General features: G+C 43.1%; 1 protein-coding gene across 2 annotated transcripts; it reads right to left on the minus strand.

Moving 5' to 3' along the window:
- Positions 1–1,287: 1,287 nt before the first annotated feature.
- fxr2 (FMR1 autosomal homolog 2) lies at positions 1,288–21,308 on the minus strand. Of its 2 annotated transcripts, none has more exons than XM_086285222.1 (17): positions 20,575–21,308; positions 17,254–17,306; positions 13,606–13,699; positions 12,231–12,302; positions 10,972–11,120; positions 10,714–10,807; positions 9,543–9,659; positions 9,280–9,450; positions 8,112–8,190; positions 7,884–7,993; positions 7,323–7,409; positions 5,892–6,108; positions 5,580–5,759; positions 4,920–5,111; positions 4,694–4,798; positions 4,504–4,592; positions 1,288–4,014 (listed from the first exon to the last, which is right to left on the minus strand). In XM_086285222.1, exons 1-17 carry the CDS (start codon positions 20,623–20,625, stop codon positions 3,904–3,906), a joined length of 1,971 nt encoding a protein of 656 aa, XP_086141348.1. In that variant the 5' UTR covers positions 20,626–21,308; the 3' UTR covers positions 1,288–3,903. The 2 variants fall into 2 exon arrangements, with proteins under 2 accessions (XP_086141348.1, XP_086141347.1); XM_086285221.1 differs by having other exon boundaries at positions 7,836–7,993; positions 20,575–21,307.
- Positions 21,309–22,856: the final 1,548 nt, after the last annotated feature.

Genomic DNA, 22,856 nt, shown 5'->3' on the forward strand with positions numbered 1-22,856 from the left:
ACTAATGTTTGAGGTGCATTTATATTTATCACTCTTTAACATCTACACATTATAATGTCCCCCAACAGAATGTTACAAAAGAGCCAATGTCCAGTCTCAAATCCTGGATTATACTGGACACTAATTTGGCGAAACTCTGGGTATAATATACTAATATCCTTACCTGCTGAATAAAGTCTTTCATTTTCCCCCCAAAAAAATCCTTTTTGTATCCACCATCAGATTTATGTATGTACGTAAAGTCAAACTCTGCAAACACAACCATGAAAGGATGTTTCTCCACCACCCTGTCTCTAAAAGCTTGTGACTTCTATCAGTTTTAATGCAGAAGCTGCTGTCTATCAAAGAAAGCAGCCATATTCTTGTATTATAGTACATTTCTCTCTTCTTGGTTTATTTCAAGCACTTTTAATCACACATTTGTCTCTTTTTGCTTTGAAATTTGATCAGCTGCGTTTTCATTTATAGCGATCTGCACTCATCCTTAAGATGGGCTGACCCGGTCACTAAAGAGGTGATGACTCACCATTTGTACGGGCAAATAGAAACTATGTTGCTGTAAATACCCCGCTGAATCACTACTGTGTAAAAGTACACGTTTTAAAGAGACATTTGATCAGATAGAGGGTGGGGTCTCATATCTGTATTAGACATTTAAAGTATTTTACTTTAATTATTCCATATCACAATAAGTCACCTTAACATGCTTTATATTGTAAAATAAAAAACTTAAAATATTACAGCAGACCACCCACTATGAGCAAGCACTTGGTGACAGTGGGGAGAAAAAACAAAAAACAAACTTTTTAACAGGAAGACGCCTGCAGGAGAAGACCAGGCTCAGAGAGGGTTGACTATCTGCCATGAACGGTTGGTAGAGTTGAACAAAGGTCTTAAATCCCTTTAAAAATCTGTTCTTTCAGGTGCAAAAATGGTTCTTTGAAAGATTTTCCTCACATCTAATTAAACCTCACTATGCTCATTTACTGAAAAATTTTTAATGAAAAAGAGGGTAGGAGGGGGGGGGTGTGAGATAATGGCCAACCAAATACTGGAAATAACAGACGATGCTTCTTTAAATTCAAAATAGGCTTGCTTAAAATAGCCTGGGACAAATTTAACACTGCAGTAGGAACAGTTATATCATCCATAATTTTTCTTTTTACAACTCAGAAGACACCATTGTGATCGTCCCCTAATTATTACACTGAAGTACACTCGCATCAACATAACATCCTAATCTAATGTGGTTTGTTTCGTATATGTTAAAAAGAAAAAAAAAATGTATACCAAACAATGAAAAGTCCTTTATTGCCATCAGAACATGAGTGAGAAAACCAGAGACAAAATCTGACAGAGTGAGGAGTCGACTGTACAACCAGCATCCACGCAGACGCACGTGCGCGCACGCACACACACACGCAGCAGTCTTTCAACAGGACGCGAGGGATACAGATACATTAGGGAATACAGTACTCACACAATGAGGTATAAAGGTAAACACAAACATACCACGCAAGGCTTCATCCTCCACTCGCACACATGCAACTGAACCAAGGTACAAATACTCAAGTGTTCGATCATCCTCTAAAAACACAACATACAGGTGAGCAGAAATGTAAAACAGCAGCATCTGGGTCATCTTGAGTCAACCACACTCCCATTCGTCTGTCTCTCAAAACCTTTGGTCATGTGGATGCTTGCTTGTCATGCACAATGTCGCCCTTTGTAATTTCACAATTTAACACTTTTGAAACTCTGAAAACTTGTAAGTAAAAGGAACCGGTCCCTTCCTGACTCGTACCCGCCAACAGAGTGTGTGTGGGGGGTTGGGGGTCTGGGCAGATATATAAGTATTGGAGGGGGAGAGAGAAAAAAAACAGAAAAATCAGTCACAAATAGTTCTTTTTCCTCTCTTCATGGTAGAGTTTCTACGTTAGTTGGACATTCAGTGTGTACATTAGCAGCAATTCTAGTGAATGAAACAATGGCTTTGTAAGTCAGATTAACAACACCCCTTTTTTCCTCATGCACAGGACAGGCACCACCTACTACTCGAATGGCCATGCAAGTTAGAAAAATAGACTGCAAACTCACAAGACAAGAGAAATCAAAGTTCATCTCCACAGAAGAGGTTGATTTCACTTCAGTTTTTTATTTCATATTTTCTACGATGTGGAAAGAGCAACAAAAAGAACTTGAGAGCGACAACCAAGACAACAGTAACAACATGAGCAGAGAGCCGCTGAGGTTTTCGAGTCCGTCTCTTACTCCGTATGCCGAAAACAAAGAAAACAAATAAAAAATTACCCCAAACCGCCAGGTACAAAAGACGGACAACCTCGCTCGCTCAGAGTTTTTGGGTCCTCTACTTTTGCACTACGCGGGCAACCACGCCGACCTGGTGTGTGTGTACCTGTAAATGTGGGCCTGTGTGTCGTGTGGCTCTCATGTCATTTTAAGCTGTCCCGTTCCCACAGTCTGCAGTCTCCAGGCCCTCCCCACCCCTTCCCACGTCACTAGCAGCACCCGTCCCAGAAAAGGTGGTCGCGCTCCCTCCCCCCCCTTCGTGTGCGTCTGGAGCTGTGCACTGCAGTGGTTTTAATCAAGACACTAAGTGTGGCTGGAAGCTAGCGCCGCCGCCCCTCTGACACAGAAAGAGGCACGGTGTAGTTCTCTCTAAGTCGAAATCTTAACAGTTCAAGTGTGCGGTCGGTCTGGTCTCAGCCCATCCTGTTTGCGGGGCTGCACCGGGGTGCCGGCCCTGGAACAATTCCAAGGACCTGAAACAGGCGAGAGGAGGAAGAGACGCATGCCGTGACAACGCCCCTCGGGGCTACGTTAGGTTTTCCCCACGCCATCCGCTCTCAGTTTAAAATTTTTGTTGTTGCCAAATGTCTCAACTGTTCACACACAGACAGACACACGCGCCGACCCCGCTCCTCTTCCATTCCCCCACACTTACCTCCCCTAACGCCGTCCGTTCTACGCGGAATGAGAACAAGCGCCTTGAATTTCGCGTTTGGCACCAGATTGAATTTTCCTCACATCGGCCACCCACGCCATCTGTTTCTGCATCCTCTTTTTTTTGTTTTTGTTTTTCCTCATCACTCCCTCACAGATCTGTTCTCTCCTTCAAACCAAAAACAGAAAAAAAAAAAAAAAAAACCTGGAAGAAGAACTCATTTTCTTCCCCTCAAAAACAAACTTAATGGAAAAAAAAAAAAAACAACTCAAGTTTTTTTTGTTTTTTTGTTTTATGTGTTTATATATATATATTTGTTTTTCAAATTCAAGGCACAATGTCTATCTGTATTCCAATCCGTCTTCACTCCCAGGTTCAGTGTGCGAACATGGCGTCACATGAGCCGGACTGTCTGCTCATACAGCTTTACATCTCTCCTGTGTGCACTTTAAACACCGTTATAAAGAGATGCGTCTGTTTTGGTTGAGAGAGCGACCGCCGAGTCGAAACCAGTGATAAACAATGAACAAAATTAACATTAACAGAAATAAAGACAAACAGTTCAAAACAAAAAACAAACAACAACAACAAAAAAAAAAAAAAAACGTCTCGTCCTGTTTCTCGTGTTTCAGTATTTTTAAAAATCAAGTCATATCCACCAGCTCTTTTTTGGCAAGCTAGTTGTTTTTTTCCTCTTTTTTTTCTTTTAAATAAGCACTAAGTACTGATAGATAGGATAGCATACACCGTTAACGTGTGGTTTTAAGTAGATGCGTTTGTCGTTTTTTTGTACTTTTTCACTCTCGTAGTATGAACTCAGGTATTTTGTCAGGTACTTTTTCACTCATCTGTTTAAGGTTTAAGTTAATGCAAGCAGGGACAGAGTTTGCCATGGAGTCTTGCTCTAGACTTGGGTTCGCAAGGGTTCGCTCGTCTCTTTATGAGACCCCGTTGACCAAGGTCAGGGTCTCGCTGGGCGAGGTCAATCCTATGCTGGGGGAACGCTTCGAGGGCGTTCGCTCTTCCTTCTTGGCGGTGGTGCCGTTCTCCTGTGGGTGCAAAACGTAGATCAAAGTGAGAATTGTCACTGAGCTAAAGCTGAGATCACTGCCTTGTTTACCACAGAATTAGATCATTTTTCTGCAAGCAGGAGGGGAACACGGTGTAACTATGCTTTTTTAAGTACATAATAGCTGCCCTCACCCTGAGTGCTTCATCTCATGAACAAGCTAAAACTGCAGTAGCCCTTGTTCTGCTCTGCTGCCTTGGTGAACGTAGTGTTAAGAAAGAAAGGTGATAACCAATGCTGTGAGAGATTATCTCTGAGGGGCGTTTTAGTTTCTGTCATGGCAGCAAAAGCAAAGATAGCCTGGCTAAGTTCAGCCTGCTCTGTGAGAGGAACTGTCCCCTGGTGAATCAATCACCTCATTCACTTAGAATGAACGCAAATGACAAAATGAACTTCAAAATGTAGCCGATATATAACCGAAACATCGGGGGTGGGGGGGGATAGTGTCTGTGCATATGTCAGCTTGTACCTTGGGCTCAGGGGCAGCGTGGTTTTCCTTCTGGGGCAGGTTCTGTCTGCTCTGGGACTCGGCGCGGGATATGTAGTCAGCAACAGTCACTGGAAACATTGAAGTCTGTTAGCTAGAACAGCAGCTGGGGTGTGTTCATTCTGAAAGTGGAAAGTAAAATAGCTAAACTAGTAAAAGGACAGCAACTCACCACTTTCTGGCTGTCTGTCACGGCTGGTTGAACCTCCCTCTGGGCGGTTGCCACGGTTACGGCGGCGGCGGCTTCGGTTGCGGCGCTGAGGCCGGGCTTCTTCATCTAACAGTCAAATTAGAAAATGTAGATCATCTCCCTCCAAAAGTTTCGGATTTCTGCTCGACTAACCACGAACGCACGGCAACAAGTTTCAACAAGGAGAACGCACCACCGCAACTCTCACCTAGTCCGTTCTCACTCGGGCCGGCCTGGCTGTCCGACTCTGCAGCTGCGTCCATGACACTGGGCTCCTGGTCGTTCCGGCGGCGGCGGGATCGTCTGCGGCGGTCTCCCATGCCTTCACTGATGTCTGCATCAGCCAGCTCTCCTTCACCCTCCAGCAGGGAGTATGGATTACTGTCTGGGTCCTTCAGTACTGTTCAGGTGACAAAACAATAGTTTAACACTTGTGTATCATTTCTTCCATTTAATGAGTGCAGTTTTAACATAACGACCTGCAGTAAACCTTTTCTGACTGAAGGATGAAGCTTAGAGGTTTTTCAGGTTTTTCCTCTTCACTTCATTAAGAGGACCACACCTTTCAGGCTCAATTACAAAAAACTGCTTGCCCGCTGCTTCTCGGAAAATCTTCAGTAGCTGCTTGCACCAAAAATACATTTGGTTTCTTAATCTTAAAGTTCTTATATAGACTGTTACTAAGGTGGATGTTCATGTTAAACTTAGCAGTCATAAATAAAGAAGTCAGCTCAAGTAAGCTGCAAGCTCGGGCAAGCTCAGGCTTCAGACAGCTGTAAAGAGAAGAAAATTGTTTCTCCCATTCTTTGTTATGATCTTTTGGGAGAAAAGAGATGCCATATGTGTCATTAGGTACAAAGAGGGTTACCTGAGCTGATTGAGTTCGAAGGCTTGGATCCTGGCCCTCCGCGACCTCGTCCTGAGTTGGATCCTCGGCCCCTACCACCCCGTCGGGATCCCCTCTCATCGTTGCCTATTCCACGGGGCCTCTGGTCTCGCTCGGTGAGGTCCTCTGGCTCAGAGGCATTGGACAGCTCAGAGTTTGTGCCTGCATTAGGTAGACAATCAAATAAAAAATTATTTTTAATTTATTTCATGACTGAATCTTATGTTGTACTATTACTGTATTGTATTATTACAACCGCACGTTAAAGTCAAATTTGAACTCTGTAACTCTCACCATATCCGGAGTACTGACTGTTGGAGGCCCTTCGCCCTCTGCCGCGGCCCCCGTAGGTTCGAGTGTGGAGTGAATTGGTGCTTTCATCTGTCAGGTAGCCTTTCTCTCGATCAACACCAGGGCCCCCGGTTCGGCCGGAAGGCGCGCGGTACCCAACCCCGATCTGACGGAGCTGCTCGTCAATCTGCAGGCGCTCAAGGCGCAGCTGCTCCACCTCCTACAGGTCGGGGACAAATCGCATTTAGGAGCCTGTTCCGCGAACAGAAAGGACTCAAGAGTCCACTCACACAAGATTATTCTGTTGGGCCTAGAGCTCCCATCCGTTGTGGGCCTTGCTTTGCTTTGGTTCTCTTAATAAGCCTACTGCTCACCACTAGGTGGCAGCAATTGGTGAAGTTCAACCTGAGCATTCTCACAGAACACCCACTTGTGTTCACCTAGTGATTTTTAACAGATGGACCGGCTGACTGCGATAAACATTAATTCATAGTCGAGGGTTGAACAAGCAGCTGTATCTGTCACACAGACACAGGCATGCCTGCCATCAATTACAGTCTCTTTTTTTTAAGCAAACTGCTGCCTTTACACTTTTAGAAATGCACCCCCCCCCCCCTTTACTAAATCTCTAAAGGATAACAAAGAGCTCCACAGTCTGCTTGCTCACATGTTCTCAGTCAGTTCAAGTCACAGATGCTGAGTGGTTCTGCAGAGATTGTCCAGTTGGTTGGATCTCTGTATCATCTTGCTGGAGAGGATACCACATAAGCAACAGCCAATAAACCGATAACCTCTCCCACAGCCCTCTAATAAAACAACTTGACAGCAGGGATAAACTTAAAGGTATCAGTTTATCAAATTTGATGACACCTTCAATAAATTAAAAGCTTTTTTTTTTTTAAATAGTAGATGAGTGGGCAGTGGTGACTAATGGCAGTTTAGAAGTGGGTGATCTAGAGGAGGATTTAGTGGGGAGAAAGGTCTCAGTTCACGGTGTGACAGCTGTCTCCACCAATGACAGCTGAACCTCAAGGGAAGTGTGAAGGAAGGGAGGGGCGACAGGAGGGGGTCTGATGTTATTTTTGAACACTGAGGGTCCAGATAGCTGGTAATCTATACTCAGGCATACTCTCCACCCCATCCCGTAGAGAGGAGCTATTTATAAAAGCACATGAGGTAAGGGCAAAATAAGGAGCTCTCAGCAGCTTTCCTCATGTGGAGCTGGAAAGTCGAGAGACAGGTGACCGATACACACCTGCTCCACGTTCCCAAAGAAGAAGAAATAATTGTTGTGGGATGAACACATGTATTCAAATAAAGTCGAGGTGGCAGAGACAGAAAATACGCTGTTTTTATCTTTTTCTGTCACAAAAAAAAGACAAAAAACAAAAAGCAGTGGTGCCATCTACTGGTAAAAATGGAAGACTGACAAACCTGGAGATAGGACACGTGGTACTCCAACAGAGCCTGAGCGTTGCTGATGTTCTCCTTGGTTCCCACAAACACAAAGGGAACCATGCCCTGAAACAACAGCAGAGAGTGGGGGAGGAATTAAAAGCTGAAGGTCTTTTTTTTTTTTTTTTTTTTTTTTTTAAAGAAAGGAAACAGATAATCATCAGTTTAAACAATGAGCAACTATATACTTAAATTGCACACTCAACAGGAGCATACCAACCCATCAGACCACAGTTGGCTAACCAGCCCAGTATAACATATATGCTGTGCAGTGGGCTGTGTGTGGAAAGCAAAGCAAACTCTGTGACAAAACAAGATACAAAGCAGCAGCAGAACGAACAGAGTCAAAGCAGACAGCACATGGGACGCTTGCACGCTGCTGCAGTTAAGTAGCTTTTCTGATTGGAGAGACGAGGGAAGATGGATGGTGGAGGGGGGAGGGTTGGGGAGGTTATAGGAGGGTCTGGGAGAGCAGCCGATCGGTCCATTCACCTCTTTGCTGCTGGCAGTGTCGTCCCTGCCAGCCCCCTGCCTGCCTACCTCCTCGCGGGGAAGCTTTTTGTCGTTGTCTCCCTCGATCCTGACACGGACCACACCCGACTTGTCCACAATCTCCTGGATGACTTTGCCGTTTTTGCCGATGACTTTGCCTGCGCAACGGGGAAAGCGGAAAGGGTGTAAAGAATGTTCCAATCAGGAATATGGTGTGGTGATGAAGCAGAATGTCAGCAGCAAAATGAACTCAGGAATGTTATGTTGTTCACTCACCTACAAGGTTCCTGGGTACCTGAAAGTAGTCTTCCTTGAACTCGAGATACTCTCTGGCCTGCTTCACTGCCTCTGGGGTCTGTAACAACACAAACAATGCAGTGTACGGCACATAAGAACCAAAATGAAAGTATGCACAGCAAAAAGTTTTTATTCCGTTTCAGTGCATTATTCTGCACTAAAAAAGAACCGTGGCCCTTATGAAGTTTCAATTTTATTTATACAGCACTAAATCCCATCAACAGGTGTCTCTACCTTACAGTAATACAGAGAAAAATCCCACGAATCAAATGACTCCTTTTCAACAACCACTTGGCAACAGTGGGAAGGAAAAACTCCCTTTTAACAGGAAGAACCCTCCTACAGAACCAGGCTCAGAGAGGTGCAGCATTCTACTGTGACCGGTTGAATGTCGGGGGGGAAGACGGACACACTGTGGAAGCAGTGCTGCTCTAGCCAGGACTCTGACAGCTTTGCTCAGACTCGGATGTTTGCAGTACTTCTACATTTATCCGTTCGTTGTAAGCTAGCGAGTTCTCATTAACTTCTGCCTGCTGTGCTGCCCTCTCTCATTCAATAACAGCCACATGCACAAGTCTAGTGACCAAATATACAATCTAAAAAGTTAGTGCTTAATGCAACTCTCACATTAATTAGATAAAGTAATTAAAATCTGTTTCATTATTATTATGCATGTTTTTAAATTATTATCTCCAGTGGCTTCTGGGGCAGGCGGGGGTGACCAAAGTCCAAATCTGAACACAGACTTTGACAAGCAGGCAGTTTAGTTTCTCTGCATTTCTACGCACTGGCAAAAACTGTGAAGAGTCAATATTCTCAATCCATCACTCATAATCTTATGTTTTAAGACATCCCTACATCCAATAAATCACCTCATGTCGCTAATTAGCCTATAATTGCCATCTCACACTGGCAACAGCCTGAATGGATCAACTGAATTGTTATTCCATTGATCCAATCAGGATTAAAGTTTTAAAATAGTAAAAGAGAACCAAACAAATGTTATGGTTTCAGTGCTTCAGATGATATTTGCCCACCTACATTCACTAACAGTGAACTGTCAGTGCTGTATGTAAAAAAGGATAATTTGTTTTCTCCTGCTTGCTTCTCCAAAAACAGCAGCAGAAAGCCTCCTTAACCAGCGTACCTCTCCATAGATCCTGAACGTGCAGCTTTCCTCCTCCAGCTCGATCGCTGTAACACCAGGCACCTTCCTCGCTTGCTGGATGTTGGCACCGTGGGAGCCGATGGCGAGGCCCATCAGGTCCTCCCTGACCCTCACCTCCTCTTGGTACGCCGATGCTAACTGCTTACTTGTCTAGGAGAGGGGAAACGCAAGGTTGCTTGCCAAGATGCATGGCTAGGATTTAAATGATCAGGGAGACACATGTAGTTGACAGAATGTATTACCTCCAAATGTTTGGTGGCTTCTTCATTGCGGGACATTAGCATAAGCTTGGTACGGATGCTCCGGAAATGCATGTCGCTCAGAAGAGCTGCACGCTTTACTGTGGTTTCATTTGTGGACTGAAGACACAACATAAGACACACAAGGCAACAAAGGTTCAGAATCAGGTAAACTAATACAACAAAAGCCATAACCGACTCGTAAAGACGATCCAGACAGAACAGACATTCAATGCCCAGAGCAAGAAATGCTTTGAAAAACATGTTCCTAAACCACAACAGACAGTCATCCGGGATGTGTAGGGCATGAACCCCTTATTAGAGAGCCCTGAACTGAAATTTGGGTTAATTCTACAGCGGTAAAAGATGGTGGTAGAAGTCAAACTTTAAGGAGAGGGAAATTAAAAAAAGGTTTTTAAAAGTTTATTTTGGGCCAAAGGCTTCACATTTTTAAGTGGCTTTTATCAGAGTTCTCTAGCGGGCCCATAGATGTTTTTTTAATTGAGATAATGCTTTAAAATAACTGCCCAAATAAAGCATTGCAGAACGGCTGCTGTGTGGCCAGACTTTTTTCTGGTAAAGTTATTCAGCTCTAGCAAATTTATAAGACTTAAGGTCTTCGCAATTTACGATTCACACTTCTCTTTATTGACCACAATCCAAAGCACTGCTAAAATGCTCTTTCTGGAGCTGAAATGTAAACTCTTTGCCATCACTATGACACAGTTGTAGTTGAATTATTCCATGATTCAAATATCCCTACGCTGGGCCCAAACATCCAGGAGTTTGGATTTTAAGATGTTTTTAAAAGTTAGTCATCTAGTGAGCTCGACTTAAAACTGTTTACTTTCAGGGGATCGCTTATATTTCTTAAATACAGAAGCATTAGCAGAAGTATACAGTCCTATAGCCTTTACAAACATTTGTGAATGAATGTCTACACACTCAGTCACAAAGTAGCAGTGTGTGTATACGGTACAGTACTTTTGTGCATATAATGTTAGCAGCATTATCTGGATTCACATCTCTTCGTCTGTCTGCCTTCCCTGATGTTCACATTTGCGAGTGAGATTTTTTGCTGCTGCTTTGCATCATTCCTTCACGTGATGACATAAAACAAGGCCATTAACTTGATCAGGAGGCGTCTGCTGAAGTGTGTGTTCAGAGTACTAACCAGCACGATGAGCTCATGTGTTTGGGCACTGTAGAAGATGCAGTTGGCTCCGATTGCTTTCCTGAAGTCTTTGTGAATGTTGTCGTTTGCACAGCTGTCGATAAAACAATCCAGAGCAGGGTCGATCTCGTTATTCGTTTGGCAGCACCGAATCATCATTACACGCATGATTGCTGACAACATATGAGAACTCTAAGGGAGCAAAGTGCTTGGATGTGTAGAGGCATGAGTGAGGGGTTGTTTATATGCAGGACTCACATGTCCCTCAGGTCTTCTGGGACGGGGATGGGGATCTTGTGGAAGGTGTTTCGAGAGGCAGGGCTGTTGGGGTTTAGAGGCCTGATGCGCTCTGACGTGACTATCTCGTTGTACGTGGCGTCGCACGCCGCATATTCGATCACATAGAACTGAAAACAACACGGGAGATACAGATTTTTAATAAAGTAGACAAAAACACAGATATATAAAGCTCCGATGGAGTCAAAGATGTCTCGAGATGCACCTCTGCGTCTTGCTGCTAATAAAACTACACTCTGTTGCTACTTTCTTCTATTTCATATACATAAAATCAAGTGAAAGAAGATGCATGAGAGTAAAGATACAGAAAAACACGACAAGTAGTGCAGAAAGAGTGCAGCAGCAAGACCAACACTGCACACTCCACGCTCAAAGGACTGAATTAAAGCCATCAGTCAATGCTAGACATTCCTGCAGGCTCTTATCAGACTGCTCCAAATAACAGCACTACAGCAGCAGCAGCAGCTCCCTTGGCACATTAGCCCTGCATAGCTGTCCTTTCCATATCCCACTGACCCACTATTCAACCTGCAGCTGGTGCCTGAGAGTCAGAGCTCCTTGTAATTATCTGAAAATTTTTAAAAAGACTGGTCCCGTGCAAATCCACTTTGACACAATAGGTCAGGGTGCAGAAGACACACAGAGTGAACGGGACAGGTAATTTGAATGTACAATGTCAGAGTCGATTAGGACAAACTCTTTGGGCCCATTACCCAGCAGCACTTCTTACTACTGGCCTATATTTATTTTACACACAGCATACTGCAGTACTCAGAGCTCCATAAAGACTTACTGGCAGTACAGCCAGAGGCAAAGTGAAAGACGACTGCTTACTGATTAATAAACAGAGAGGAAGCTGACCTAGGTGGATTCTATCACCGCTGCGTGATATCGTCTTCTCAATTATGATAGTTCCTTTCAGCTGAACAGCTCAGTGAAAGCCTCAGGAACTTAGAAACAGGAAGTAACTATTGAGTTTTCAACATATCCACAAAACAAAGATTAGGCTGGATTAAAAGAACAACTGTGTATTAAAATGTACTGAAGTGTTGTCTAATGATGGGCAGACGTTCAAACAGGGCTTGAAACGCAAAGGTAGAGGATGTTATACATACTAGTCACTCTTGCTTTATTATATAAGAGCAGGAAATATAATTTCAGTTTGTGTGTTTACCCACTTATCTCACTTGTTCAAAGATTTACTCTCAGCAAACACTTACTTCTCCCTTCATCATTCTGACCCGCGCCAGCCACCAGCCGCATGGCTCCTGTTCGTTGGCCCTGGAGTAAACCTGGAGAGACAGCGAATAAAAGCTGAACCACAGACAAAAGACAGAAACACGCTCATCCACTTTAAAAAAAAAAAAAAAAGACTAAAAATCAAATAAATAAATAAAAAGCATCACCTTGAAAAGAGAGAATGAAGCTGTTTGACTTTGAATGGGACTAATTTAACCCAAGACACCTCAGGTATTAGTTTAGTGGTTAGTAAAAACTTAACGAAACACTTGTATGAACAGCTCCCACTAATATTATGTGGATTCCACATCTATAACTCCCATAGTCCCAACTTTAAAAGATTTTTGGCACACCTTAAAAAACCGTTGCAACGAGACATTTCTGGTACTTTTTATCTAGAGCCACGTGTCCTTAAACTTGCATTTCCATGAAAACAAAAACAAAACTCTTAATGCTAAATAGATGCAGATGAGAGGTCTCCACGACTGGGACGTGTTTCAGTTATGGAGACATCTCAAAACAATCGAATGCAACACTTAAATGATCTGCGGGGTCCTCAGATCTCAGTCAGGATTGTTAAACTCACATTAGTGACAAAAATTCTAATTTAACTATGTCACTCTGTAAAAAGCGTGTGGGCTGGATCTATGCTATCGTTTTAGAAATGCTTTTTAAGTCCTTCGTAAAAGACTGCAGACCAAACCATGTTTATAAAAGCCTGAACACAACACATTTAAACAGTTACTTGATGGATAAGCACATATTCAACAGTCCAATAAACTCTGCCACACAGTATTTGATGCTTTTTATACAACTTCCTGTTTGTTACTGTTAAATGATTCCAGCTAGCGGATTAACTTTGGAAGGAACTGCTTCTTTCATTGGCTGTTAGAGAAACGGTCAAAAACACGTTTATTGGGTCTGAATACAACATCACCCACAGCAATAGAAACACATATGCACACATTTTATATACAATGTGTTTTAGATGTGACCTGTAACGTATTTAATCATTATATCAAGATCCATGATTCAAACTTCAGGCTTTTTAAATGAGCCTCAGGAACTCAGGTCATGTCTGAAATCACTGGGTGTATAGCAGACTATGTGATAATATACATCACATAACATAAACTGTAAGTACTTCCAATTAATAATGTGGAAAAAAGTATATGTGATCTAAAATGTGTACCTATCAAAGACTTCAGAATTTTCCAGGATTTTTGAAACGACAGGTGAAAAGTATCGGCGAATAATTATCTGACTGTCGGAGTGAAAAACAAGGCCTTGAGACATAATGTCGGAAAATTTATGTGTATGAGCTGAGTCAGACATATGCAAAGAGCCAGGCCTCACCTCCACCTCCTCTCCTTCACCAATTTCCTTGTGATAGTCGGCTGGAGGAGGCAACCGCACGTCACTGAAGGGCAACTGTCTCTCTGGCTGCCAGCTGTGGAGGAGACAAAACATTTGTCAACCTACCGACAATCACAGGTAAATGAAACGCTGTTGGCTGAAGCTCTTCTAAGTCACGTCACACTCGGATTGTAATGGTATGGGTACGTATTACCCACTCACTGCTGTGTAGCACATTTACAGACATAATAACAATAACAGTTTTAAAGGTTCATTAGGTTTAATGAGGAAGCCCAGGGACCGTGGCTGGTCAGTAAGTGGAAAAGTTGTCATTTTACACTCAACAAGAATTTAAAAATGACTCAGAAGCAGAAAAGTGAAAGACTTGCAAAACCTAAAGCTTGAGATTAATATACAGTATATAGCAGCTCATTCAGTTTGATCTCTCAACTAAGTTTTTATAGGACTTTTCTTTTGAGAGCTTCCATCCTCCTTTGTGTTTTGTTTTGGTTTTTGTGGGTGGAGCTTTATTATGTGGTGTGGGTGGAGCTTTTATTATAGAAAGTAGCAACAATGCTTTAACATCGATAACAAAACAAACCAAAGGCATACAAATATCCTGATGTTTAAATTTTTATCCTCTACAGTCACCCCAGGACAAAGAGTATCAAGACTTGTTGTTCGTGTTTGTGTAATAGAACAACATAAGCACAAAATCCAGCTGTACTATACTTGAGCTACAACAAACCAACCAAACCACACTCACCAGCCACTCTCTTTGATACACCGTGCCAATATTGGGTTAGACTCCCTGACACAAGGCAGGATGGGATCCATCCTTTTGTTTATGCCCTACCAAATCCAAGACTCCTCAGTCTTGGACTCCTCCGCAGTGATTTTCCAATTTTCTCTAATCTGCCATCGGTCAGCCTGTGCTAACTGCAGCCTCAGTTTCCTGTTCTTAGCTGGCAGGAGATGCACCTGGTGTGGTCTTCTGCTGCTGTAGCCTGTGTGCTTCAAGGTTCATCAGGTTATGCATACCTTGCTTGAACAAGCAGTTATTACTAGTTACTGTTGCCATTCTATTGTTGTGTAACACTCTGGCCATCGTCTTCTGATTTCAACAAAGCATTTTCACCCAAAGGCCTCTTGCACCGGGACGAGCAGGGCGAATGGCCGGATTTGAGTCTGACCCGTGGCCCTTTGCCACATGTCTTCCCCTTTCTCCTCCCCCTCCCTCCCTCCCTCCCTCCGCTTTCCTGTCACTCTTCACTGCGTTGTGCAGTAAGGCTGAAAAAGGCCACACACAAAAAAAACAAAACAAAACAAAAACCTCTTGCATTGGGTCACTGAATATTTACTTTTTCTGACCAGTCTCTGTAAAGCCTAGAGATGGCTGTGAGGAATATACCAGTAGATGAGCAGTTTGTGAAACGCTCAGAACAGCCCATCCAGCACAAACCATGTTAAAAATCACTTAAATCACCTTTCATCTCCCATTCAAACGCTCGAACTTCACCAGGTTACCTGACAAAGTCTAAATGCCTATATAAATTTACTTGCTGCCATGTAATTGACCAATTAGATATCTGTTAATGAGGAGCTGAAGAGATGCATCTAACAGAGTGGTTGGTTACTGTACAAAATGCTGATGCTTCCATACACTGATAGAATAACTGTGCACGTGTCCTTGCTTACGCAGGTTCTCGCCGGGAGATCCCTTTTTTCACACCATTGGAAATAAAAACAGAGTTAATGTTGCACGTGTCAGATCAGGAACTCTGGCAAGAGGCTTATCAAGCACTTCACTTCCTGGTTAAATAACGTTTTTAAAAAAATAATAGTCTATTTCATCTTTATCAACTGCACAATTGATTTTGCCTTTATGTGTGATAAACAGAGAAACAAATATTCATTCAGTCCAGTCCATTGAAAGGCTTGCAGCTGTGAACGCCACTCTATTAAAGCAGAATCCTTTCAGATTAAGAAAGGTTAGAGTCCAGATTTTTGTAAGGATTTCAGTTATTCTAAATTCAATTAAAAATAACCTCACTTTCTTTGAGTTAGAGGCATAGGGTATTTAACTTGTGTGGTTCACTCGTTGGCTTGGAACATCTCGAACTGGTAACCTGCACAGAATTTCGCTACCTTGGCTCCCAAGATGCCAAAACAAAGAAGTTATCTGAAAGCCGCTGGTTTATAAAGCCTTGATGGGTTGACGGCTAAAGCTTGACTTAAGACTACTTCCCATCCTTAAGTTGTGGTGGAGGGTTAATGGTACAGGTTACGACGTAGATCTGACGCAGACGTATAATTCACATGTAAGGAACATTTCAGTTGCTACATTATGAACCATACAGACTCTGCAGGTCATCGAGGGCCAGTTTCATTTATGCTCAGTCAAAATTAAACATGGAGATGCAATGTTTAGTTTTTATGCCGAACAAATTATCAATGAACTCCCAGAAACTGCAAACTGCTGCAACTCAGACCTTTCAAATTAAGCCTGAGGCACTTTGTTTACCACTATTAAATAAATTAATAACTAACTTCTTAAACTGTGCTTTACCTTTACTCCTTTTCTAATTGTTTTATTGGTTAAATTTAAACCATAAATTTAATTATAAGTGCCCTTACACCGTCTCATGCTTCTCAACTTAGCTCATAGACTGTTACATTTTATGAAGTACTTCTGATTGCCTTGGGGTTCAAATGTGTAGTAAACTTAAACTTGAAACACTTGGTTGAATAGTTTGATATTTTCATCAGTTTTGCCTCCCCATTCATTCTGTTGGTAGATAGCAGACAGCAAAGTGCATCTGCCTTAAGCAACCAAGTCACGATTTTCAGTGCAAATTTAAATCAGTCAACATCAGAACAAAAAATATTTTCCACTAACCAAGTCTTAATTCTTTTTAAGACCTTTGATGGATTTACGTAAGACCTTTTGCTTCTATTAAAGATTTATTTTTAGATTGATGAATTCAATGCCTTTTAGAATAAGGATGAGTAGGGACCCTTCAAAATGAGTCATCCTTTTTTAACATTTATATTCTAATCACAAACAACAGAAAATGACATTTATTAAAAAAAAAAAAAAAAAATTTATTCCGGGCTTCTCATTGATTTTCTTTCACAACCAAATTGTGGTGACCCCAAATGGGTCTCATCTTTCACTATAGACCAAAAACGTGTACAGTTCATTCACCATCTTATACAACCAGCTGCTCCAACAACTACGTGTGCTAAGGGAAAGTAAAAGGAGAAGGAAGGATGGATCCCAAAAATGACACAGGCCACCCTGTTGCCACCCCTCCCGAAGCGCATACCATGGGTCACTATTTTTAGGAGCTCCCTGATCTACACGCTGAGCCAAGTAGATAAAGAGGGACGAGTTGGGTGGTGGAGGGGTGGTAGAAGGGGACAGTAGGTGGGGCTTGGAATATAGGAAAGCATGCCACCAGGGTGGTGGTGCGAGAGGTGGGGGTTAGAGCAGGAGGTGAAAAAACTGTTAAGAGACATGTATGGACAGCTGCATGCCAAACACAGGTGCTGAACAGGACAATTTTTGATGCCTTGCAACATCCTAAACCAGGCATACTGCAGCTAAGGCTAAACAGGAGAGGTGCACAGGAAGAGCATACTTACTTGTTTTCAAACACAATTGTGAGCGAGTCTTCGTGGACATCTTTGATATAACCCTAAAAGACAAAAGAGAGAATTTTTATTCCCATGAATGCACAACAGAAAGACAGATGGGTGGGGCTGTGAGCATTTGATTTTTTTTTTTGTGTACATGTAAACAACACAGGCGGCTGTGAGCAACGTTAGACTGATACTGTGACTGGAAATACAAAAGGGAAAAAAAAAAAAGCGCATCTTGGGCTTTTTTAGAAGCCAAGACATCACATCGCTGACACAATTCTCTGGCTGTGAATTCTGTTGGATAAAGTGACGAGGAACACTGACTCCTCCTGACAGCACAGACAGCCGGGAAATCTCTCACACACACGCTCACTCCCTCTCTCTCACACATACACACACACACGCGCAAACAACAACAGAATTAAAATCCAGAAGCGAGCCCTCTTCACTGTGTGTTTGTGTGGGAGATTTAAAGACAACAATTTTACACAGGACCGTTCAAATGAGTGCGTGTACAGGCATCCGGGCCAGCCTATAGGGGACAATCATTTGCCTGCCCATTACGAGAGATCACTTTAACCTACTACTCGTCCATCATGGCTGTCCACAGATCTGTCTCAGCATGCCATAAATTTTAAGCAACCTACTCCCCATTTGTGGTGTGGGTGTGTCACGTCTCTCGGTGTGACACGACCATATATGGGACAGAGGGGTTGTACAAGTATTCTTGATGGTTTGTACTGTAGGGGGTGGGGATTCACCTGCTGGAAAGATGCTAATGTTGACCTGAACCTGGATAAAATAAATGTTTAGACACGAGGGAGATCCTGATGCTCCAAAATACTGCGGTATAAATTTATACCGCAGTATTTTGTTTCTCATTGATTATGAATTAAAAACAAAAATACCTATCAAAAAAACCTAATTTAAGTATAAATTACAAGATTCATTTTTATTTCAAAGTTTGCCTTCGATCCTTTCTGTTTCAACTTTCCCTACAGCTAGATGGTCAGGTCACTGTTGCAGCAGTTTGATGTCATCCGGCTACAGGACAAAATCCAAGCCTGCTGACTTAGACTGCAGCAAACGGTGACATAGTTCTGGTTCTGGTGTTGGAGGGGCATCTTTCACCAGTACCTGCTACACTGTAGCTCATCAAGGCTGCAGAGCAGAAATTAAGTCTGTACCTTCAATCCAAGACGACACAGCTGTGGTCTAGCCGCAAGATAAGACAATTACTGGAGATGCAACTGATTTGTGCTCCATTATTTACTGTCACAAAGTATGTATAGCATTAATTATTAAATAATTTAACAAAGTGTGGGTGTGCGCCCTGGGTACGGAAATGCTGAGAACACATAAGCTCCACACGGGAATCATGATACAGGAAGACAGAAACATGATACCACATTAAAAGTTTTCTAAAGCCACTTTGGTTTTGGTTGCATAGATGTCACACCATTTTTATTTTTTTGCAGTCTACTCTCAGATATTAATGCTAACCACCACTGCCTCAGTTTTGAGAAGGTCCTGGTTAGCATTCACACCATCCATCCCTCTATACTATACGTCATCGCAGGGTTCCAGCTTCAGAGCAGATTGGCCTTTATCACAGAAGTCAGCAATGCCAACCGATCGGAGTTACAAAGTAATCACCCTTCAGTTTCCACAGATCACATGTGGTGAGACAGCTGTGTGCATGCCCTGTCAAGTTAACTGCCCCTTACACAAGGCACTGCTAGGTTTGTACTACAGTTGCCCGTGTCCACACTTCAGCCTTAGGCCAGCACACACATGTGGTCACTAAGATCATTTGGAGAAAAGATGCCAGGTCTGCAATATTCCTCTCACAGATTTTTCAATATAACCAGCCACTGATCAGACTGGGCTTATAATAAAATATAAATAGATGAAAAGAAGGCAGTTTAATGCACAAGCTTCAGTGACATAGAGGAAAAAAGGGAATGTCACAATGTTTAAAAATTAGTCTTCTCAGTTTTCCCATTGTGTTTTCTGCTGCAAAAGAAACCATATAGAGTGCCACTTTCCTGACACTTTAATAAACACGATGCCCATTCATAGCTCAACAGAAAACAAAGTGGTAACGGGGTGAATGGTGGTGGAATTGAATAAAATCCTTTTATACCCATGTGCCAATCACGACAGGAAAGGAGGAAAGTAGCAAAGCTTTCACCCCACTCACCTCCATCAAGGGCAAAAATATACACTAAAGAGAATCGCAGCTATGTGTCAATGACATCGGCCAAAAGAGCTGTGAAATAATGGACACAGCAGCGTTTCGTGGAAAGTGTTTGACGCCAGAGCCAAACTGTCACCCCGTAAACCAGAACAACAGGTGAGGCAGCATGAGGAGGGTAAATATAGGGTCATCACTAACCCACCATGTGCTCCACCGGCCAGCTGAAAGGTTGAGGAAAAAAAAGACTGAAGACGCAGGCAAAGAAATGGGCTATCTAAAAAGCTGAATCAAAGATGTTCTCTAAAACTAGACAGAGTTGGTGAGGGTGAGTAGGGTTTATTTCCCTATCCCCCAAAACGGTTTAGTGTCTCCTCAGTCTGAAGCTGCCCCTTAAACCTTACAATCTCTCGCAGAACCAAACCTGTGAGCCTGACCACTTAAGACATCTGAGAAAAAAAACAAACCAAAACATGCTTGATAGTATAGTTTGGCTGCCATCTTAATGTTACGTCGTAAACAAGCTGTGACACAGCAACAACAAAGACCTGAAGTCACGTGTCTGCATGTGAAAGTGATCTTTCTGTTTAAAATCAGGCAGAATTGAAACCAAAAGCGTCAGTCAGGGCAATAAACATGAGACACGCGGTACAGCGCTGTAGCTGAAACCTGGGCAAAGCAATTATGAAGAATGTGAGCTTTGATGTAGCATCACATCACACTTGCACGTAGGAGCTGCACAACAGCTGTCTGATCAGCAGCTCGCTGCCCTTTTTAAATGTTTCCATCCAGGGTTTCATTAGCGGACCTGCCGTGTGTCGCTTCAAAACTGTTTACAGCGTGTTTTCACGCTGACATGTGATAAAAGAAAATGAACACACATAGGCCATGCATGGTGATGTCAAGTGTGCCTAGCCTAACTGCTAGCTACGGCTAGCTGCCTACACCACAATGGCCAGCCCTAATTGAACGCAAAACCATCCCTGTTCGTCAGGAGTGGACCCACGCTAGCATTAGCAGAGTACCAGTTAGCGAGAGCTGAGCTCAGAAGAGCGAAACCTAACGTTTTGAGAAGGAAACAAAACTTTAACTGGGACAGCTAGAAACTACGTTTGTAACCTGGTTACCTTGTAGAAGGCCCCGTTCGAGCCGCGAACTTCCACGGCCAGCCCGTCCATACTTGTCGGTAGATCCCCACGGCTGTGCTTGTCTGTAGCCGCTGTGACTCCCTGCGAGTCCGGTAGCGTTACCACCCCCAGCTTCGCCGGCCCCTCGCCGCTACCCGGCCGCTTGTGGATTTCCAGTGTTTCGGGTGGAGGAAGAGGGGCAGAGGTGATGGGGTTGGGTGTGATGGTGTCAACTAATGCAACGCAGACGCCGTCTCCAGCACCAGTGAGGAGGAACCGCTCTCTGTTTTTGTCTCAGTGTCGGATTTGATTGCCGCGACCTAAAAGGGACCGCCACGAGCGATGGCGAGGTCTCGACGTGCGCGAGGAGAAACGAGCTAATGATGCTACCGCTGAGGATGCTAGCTGATGGGCAATTAGCTGGGAGGCTAGCTATCAACACCTTGATCCCGTCTGTTTTCAGGGATGCTAGTAGGCTAACATTTGATAGCCCGGCTGCGTTTGCCTGGCTCTGCGTGTGGCGCAGTCGCTGCGTTGAAAAGATTCTTTTCACAGAAGTCGTCACCGGGGGTCGCTTCTTCGGTCTATGGTGTAATTTTTCAGCGGCGTTTCTTTCCCAAAAAAAAGCATTCGTGATGCACTAGCGCCCGGCGATTCCTTACTCCAACTACCCGTTCCCTCAACACACACACACGCCGATAGAGTGAATCAGAGAGGGACTGAATGACCTCGAACACCCCACCCCTCTACACGGAGACCCACCTACCGGGAAGTCCAACGTTATAATTGGCCGAAGTAGCTGTCGGTTAGCTTTAGCTTTCATTAATTGGTCAAGCGAATAAGGGCTGGTCTATAAGCGCAACCAATCACACCCATAGAGTCGCATCCCAGCACAATCCATTGGTTTTATCCCTTGTCAGTTACAATTTTACTCGAATTGACTGGCTCCCATGTCTAAATTTGCCCACTCATTGATGAGTGAGGACCACTAGTTATTGTGTAAACAGCAGTAGAGTGAAGTTACTATTTGTGGACAATTCAAAGTTACATTACTCTGTTGAAACAGCCACATTGAGACTGGAAACGCAAACCTTTCCGTCCAGTGGAGATCCACAAAGTTTAAAGCTGGCTAACGCTTACTGGGAGAGAAGTACACGCAGTGTTGGCAAATCTTAGGTAAGAAATCCTTCACTGAGAAGACCAGATATGGACAGGGACTGTTGCGAGGAAACAGCTGCGAGAAGCAAACATGAGAAGTCAGAGTTCATGTGGAAAAGACACTCTACAAGAATACCAGTATTGTGCAGCCCCATATGTACATATAATATGTATGGAAGAGAAACTGATAAATACAGGGGCTGATGTAGCCTGTAAAGACTTGACAGGCCCAATAAAAGAATAAATAAATAATCTACTTTAACAATGATGAACATACTGGGTTTTATTGCCTGTAAATAAACAGGGCAGTGTGCGCCATAGTCCTGCCAATCACCCCCTGCTAGTAATGTTCTGCTTGACATGTAGAAGGATATTTCCACGTCTTTGAATCCATTTTCTTTGCTGTATAATCAAAAACAGAAAAAGCAAGCAGGAGAAATCCCGCAGCCAAAAATCCCCCAAATTTAGTGGAATGTAAAAACTTGATTGTCATTTATTAAAGCACAACGAGACATCTGCTTCTAATATCATATCTCCTTGGAGGTTCAAAGCGATGTTAGTTCCGCTGCCAGCAACCGCCGTGGTGCGAGGTGATCATACAAGCCCAGGGCACGAAAACAAAATCATCTTAAGGACGAGGAGACTGACAGTCAGCATGAAAACACGAGAGCCCCATCTCTGTCCAATGAACACCCTCTCCACCTAACTTGCAGCACATAGTTGATCATATATAATTTGACCATATACACATAATTTGAGTCATTTATTGATTTTACTCCCCAACATCGAGCTATAAGAGTCAAAGCACATTTTGATTATTCGTCAATTTTATTAACTGCTTGTTCAAGGAAAGCCCAGAGACACAGCAGTGCATGCCTTATCCTCTGTCATGTGGTTGTGAAATACCTATTTGTAGATGGATAAGATGCCAATTATAAGGAACACAGGGAAAGAGAACCCAGAGGAGACAAAGCAAAAGTCCAACATCTTTAATCGGAGGTTATGCAGATAGTGAAGCAAACAAACCAAGTGAGCAGTAAGCAAAAAGTGAAGATTAAAAATTAATTTTAAAAAAACAAATGAACAAGAAATGAACTAAAAATGTGATACAATTAAAAGTACAA

The sequence above is a fragment of the Aulonocara sp. 'chitande type north' Nkhata Bay genome, linkage group LG3 (assembly GCF_057382095.1).
Source record: "Aulonocara sp. 'chitande type north' Nkhata Bay isolate Kocher_YH1m ecotype deep benthic linkage group LG3, A_spYH_male_GT1.1, whole genome shotgun sequence".
NCBI lineage: Eukaryota > Metazoa > Chordata > Actinopteri > Cichliformes > Cichlidae > Aulonocara > Aulonocara sp. 'chitande type north' Nkhata Bay.

What these genes read in the sequence shown, in the direction of transcription:
- fxr2 (XM_086285221.1), bottom strand. Translation starts at nt 20,625, where the DNA reads ATGGACGGGCTGGCCGTGGAAGTTCGCGGCTCGAACGGGGCCTTCTAC. An exon ending in AAGCCACCAAACATTTGGAG is followed by an intron (nt 9,451 to 9,542) that starts GTAATACATTCT and finishes CCCCTCTCCTAG; the next exon opens with ACAAGTAAGCAGTTAGCATC. An exon ending in TGACAGACAGCCAGAAAGTG is followed by an intron (nt 4,593 to 4,693) that starts GTGAGTTGCTGT and finishes CAATGTTTCCAG; the next exon opens with TGACTGTTGCTGACTACATA.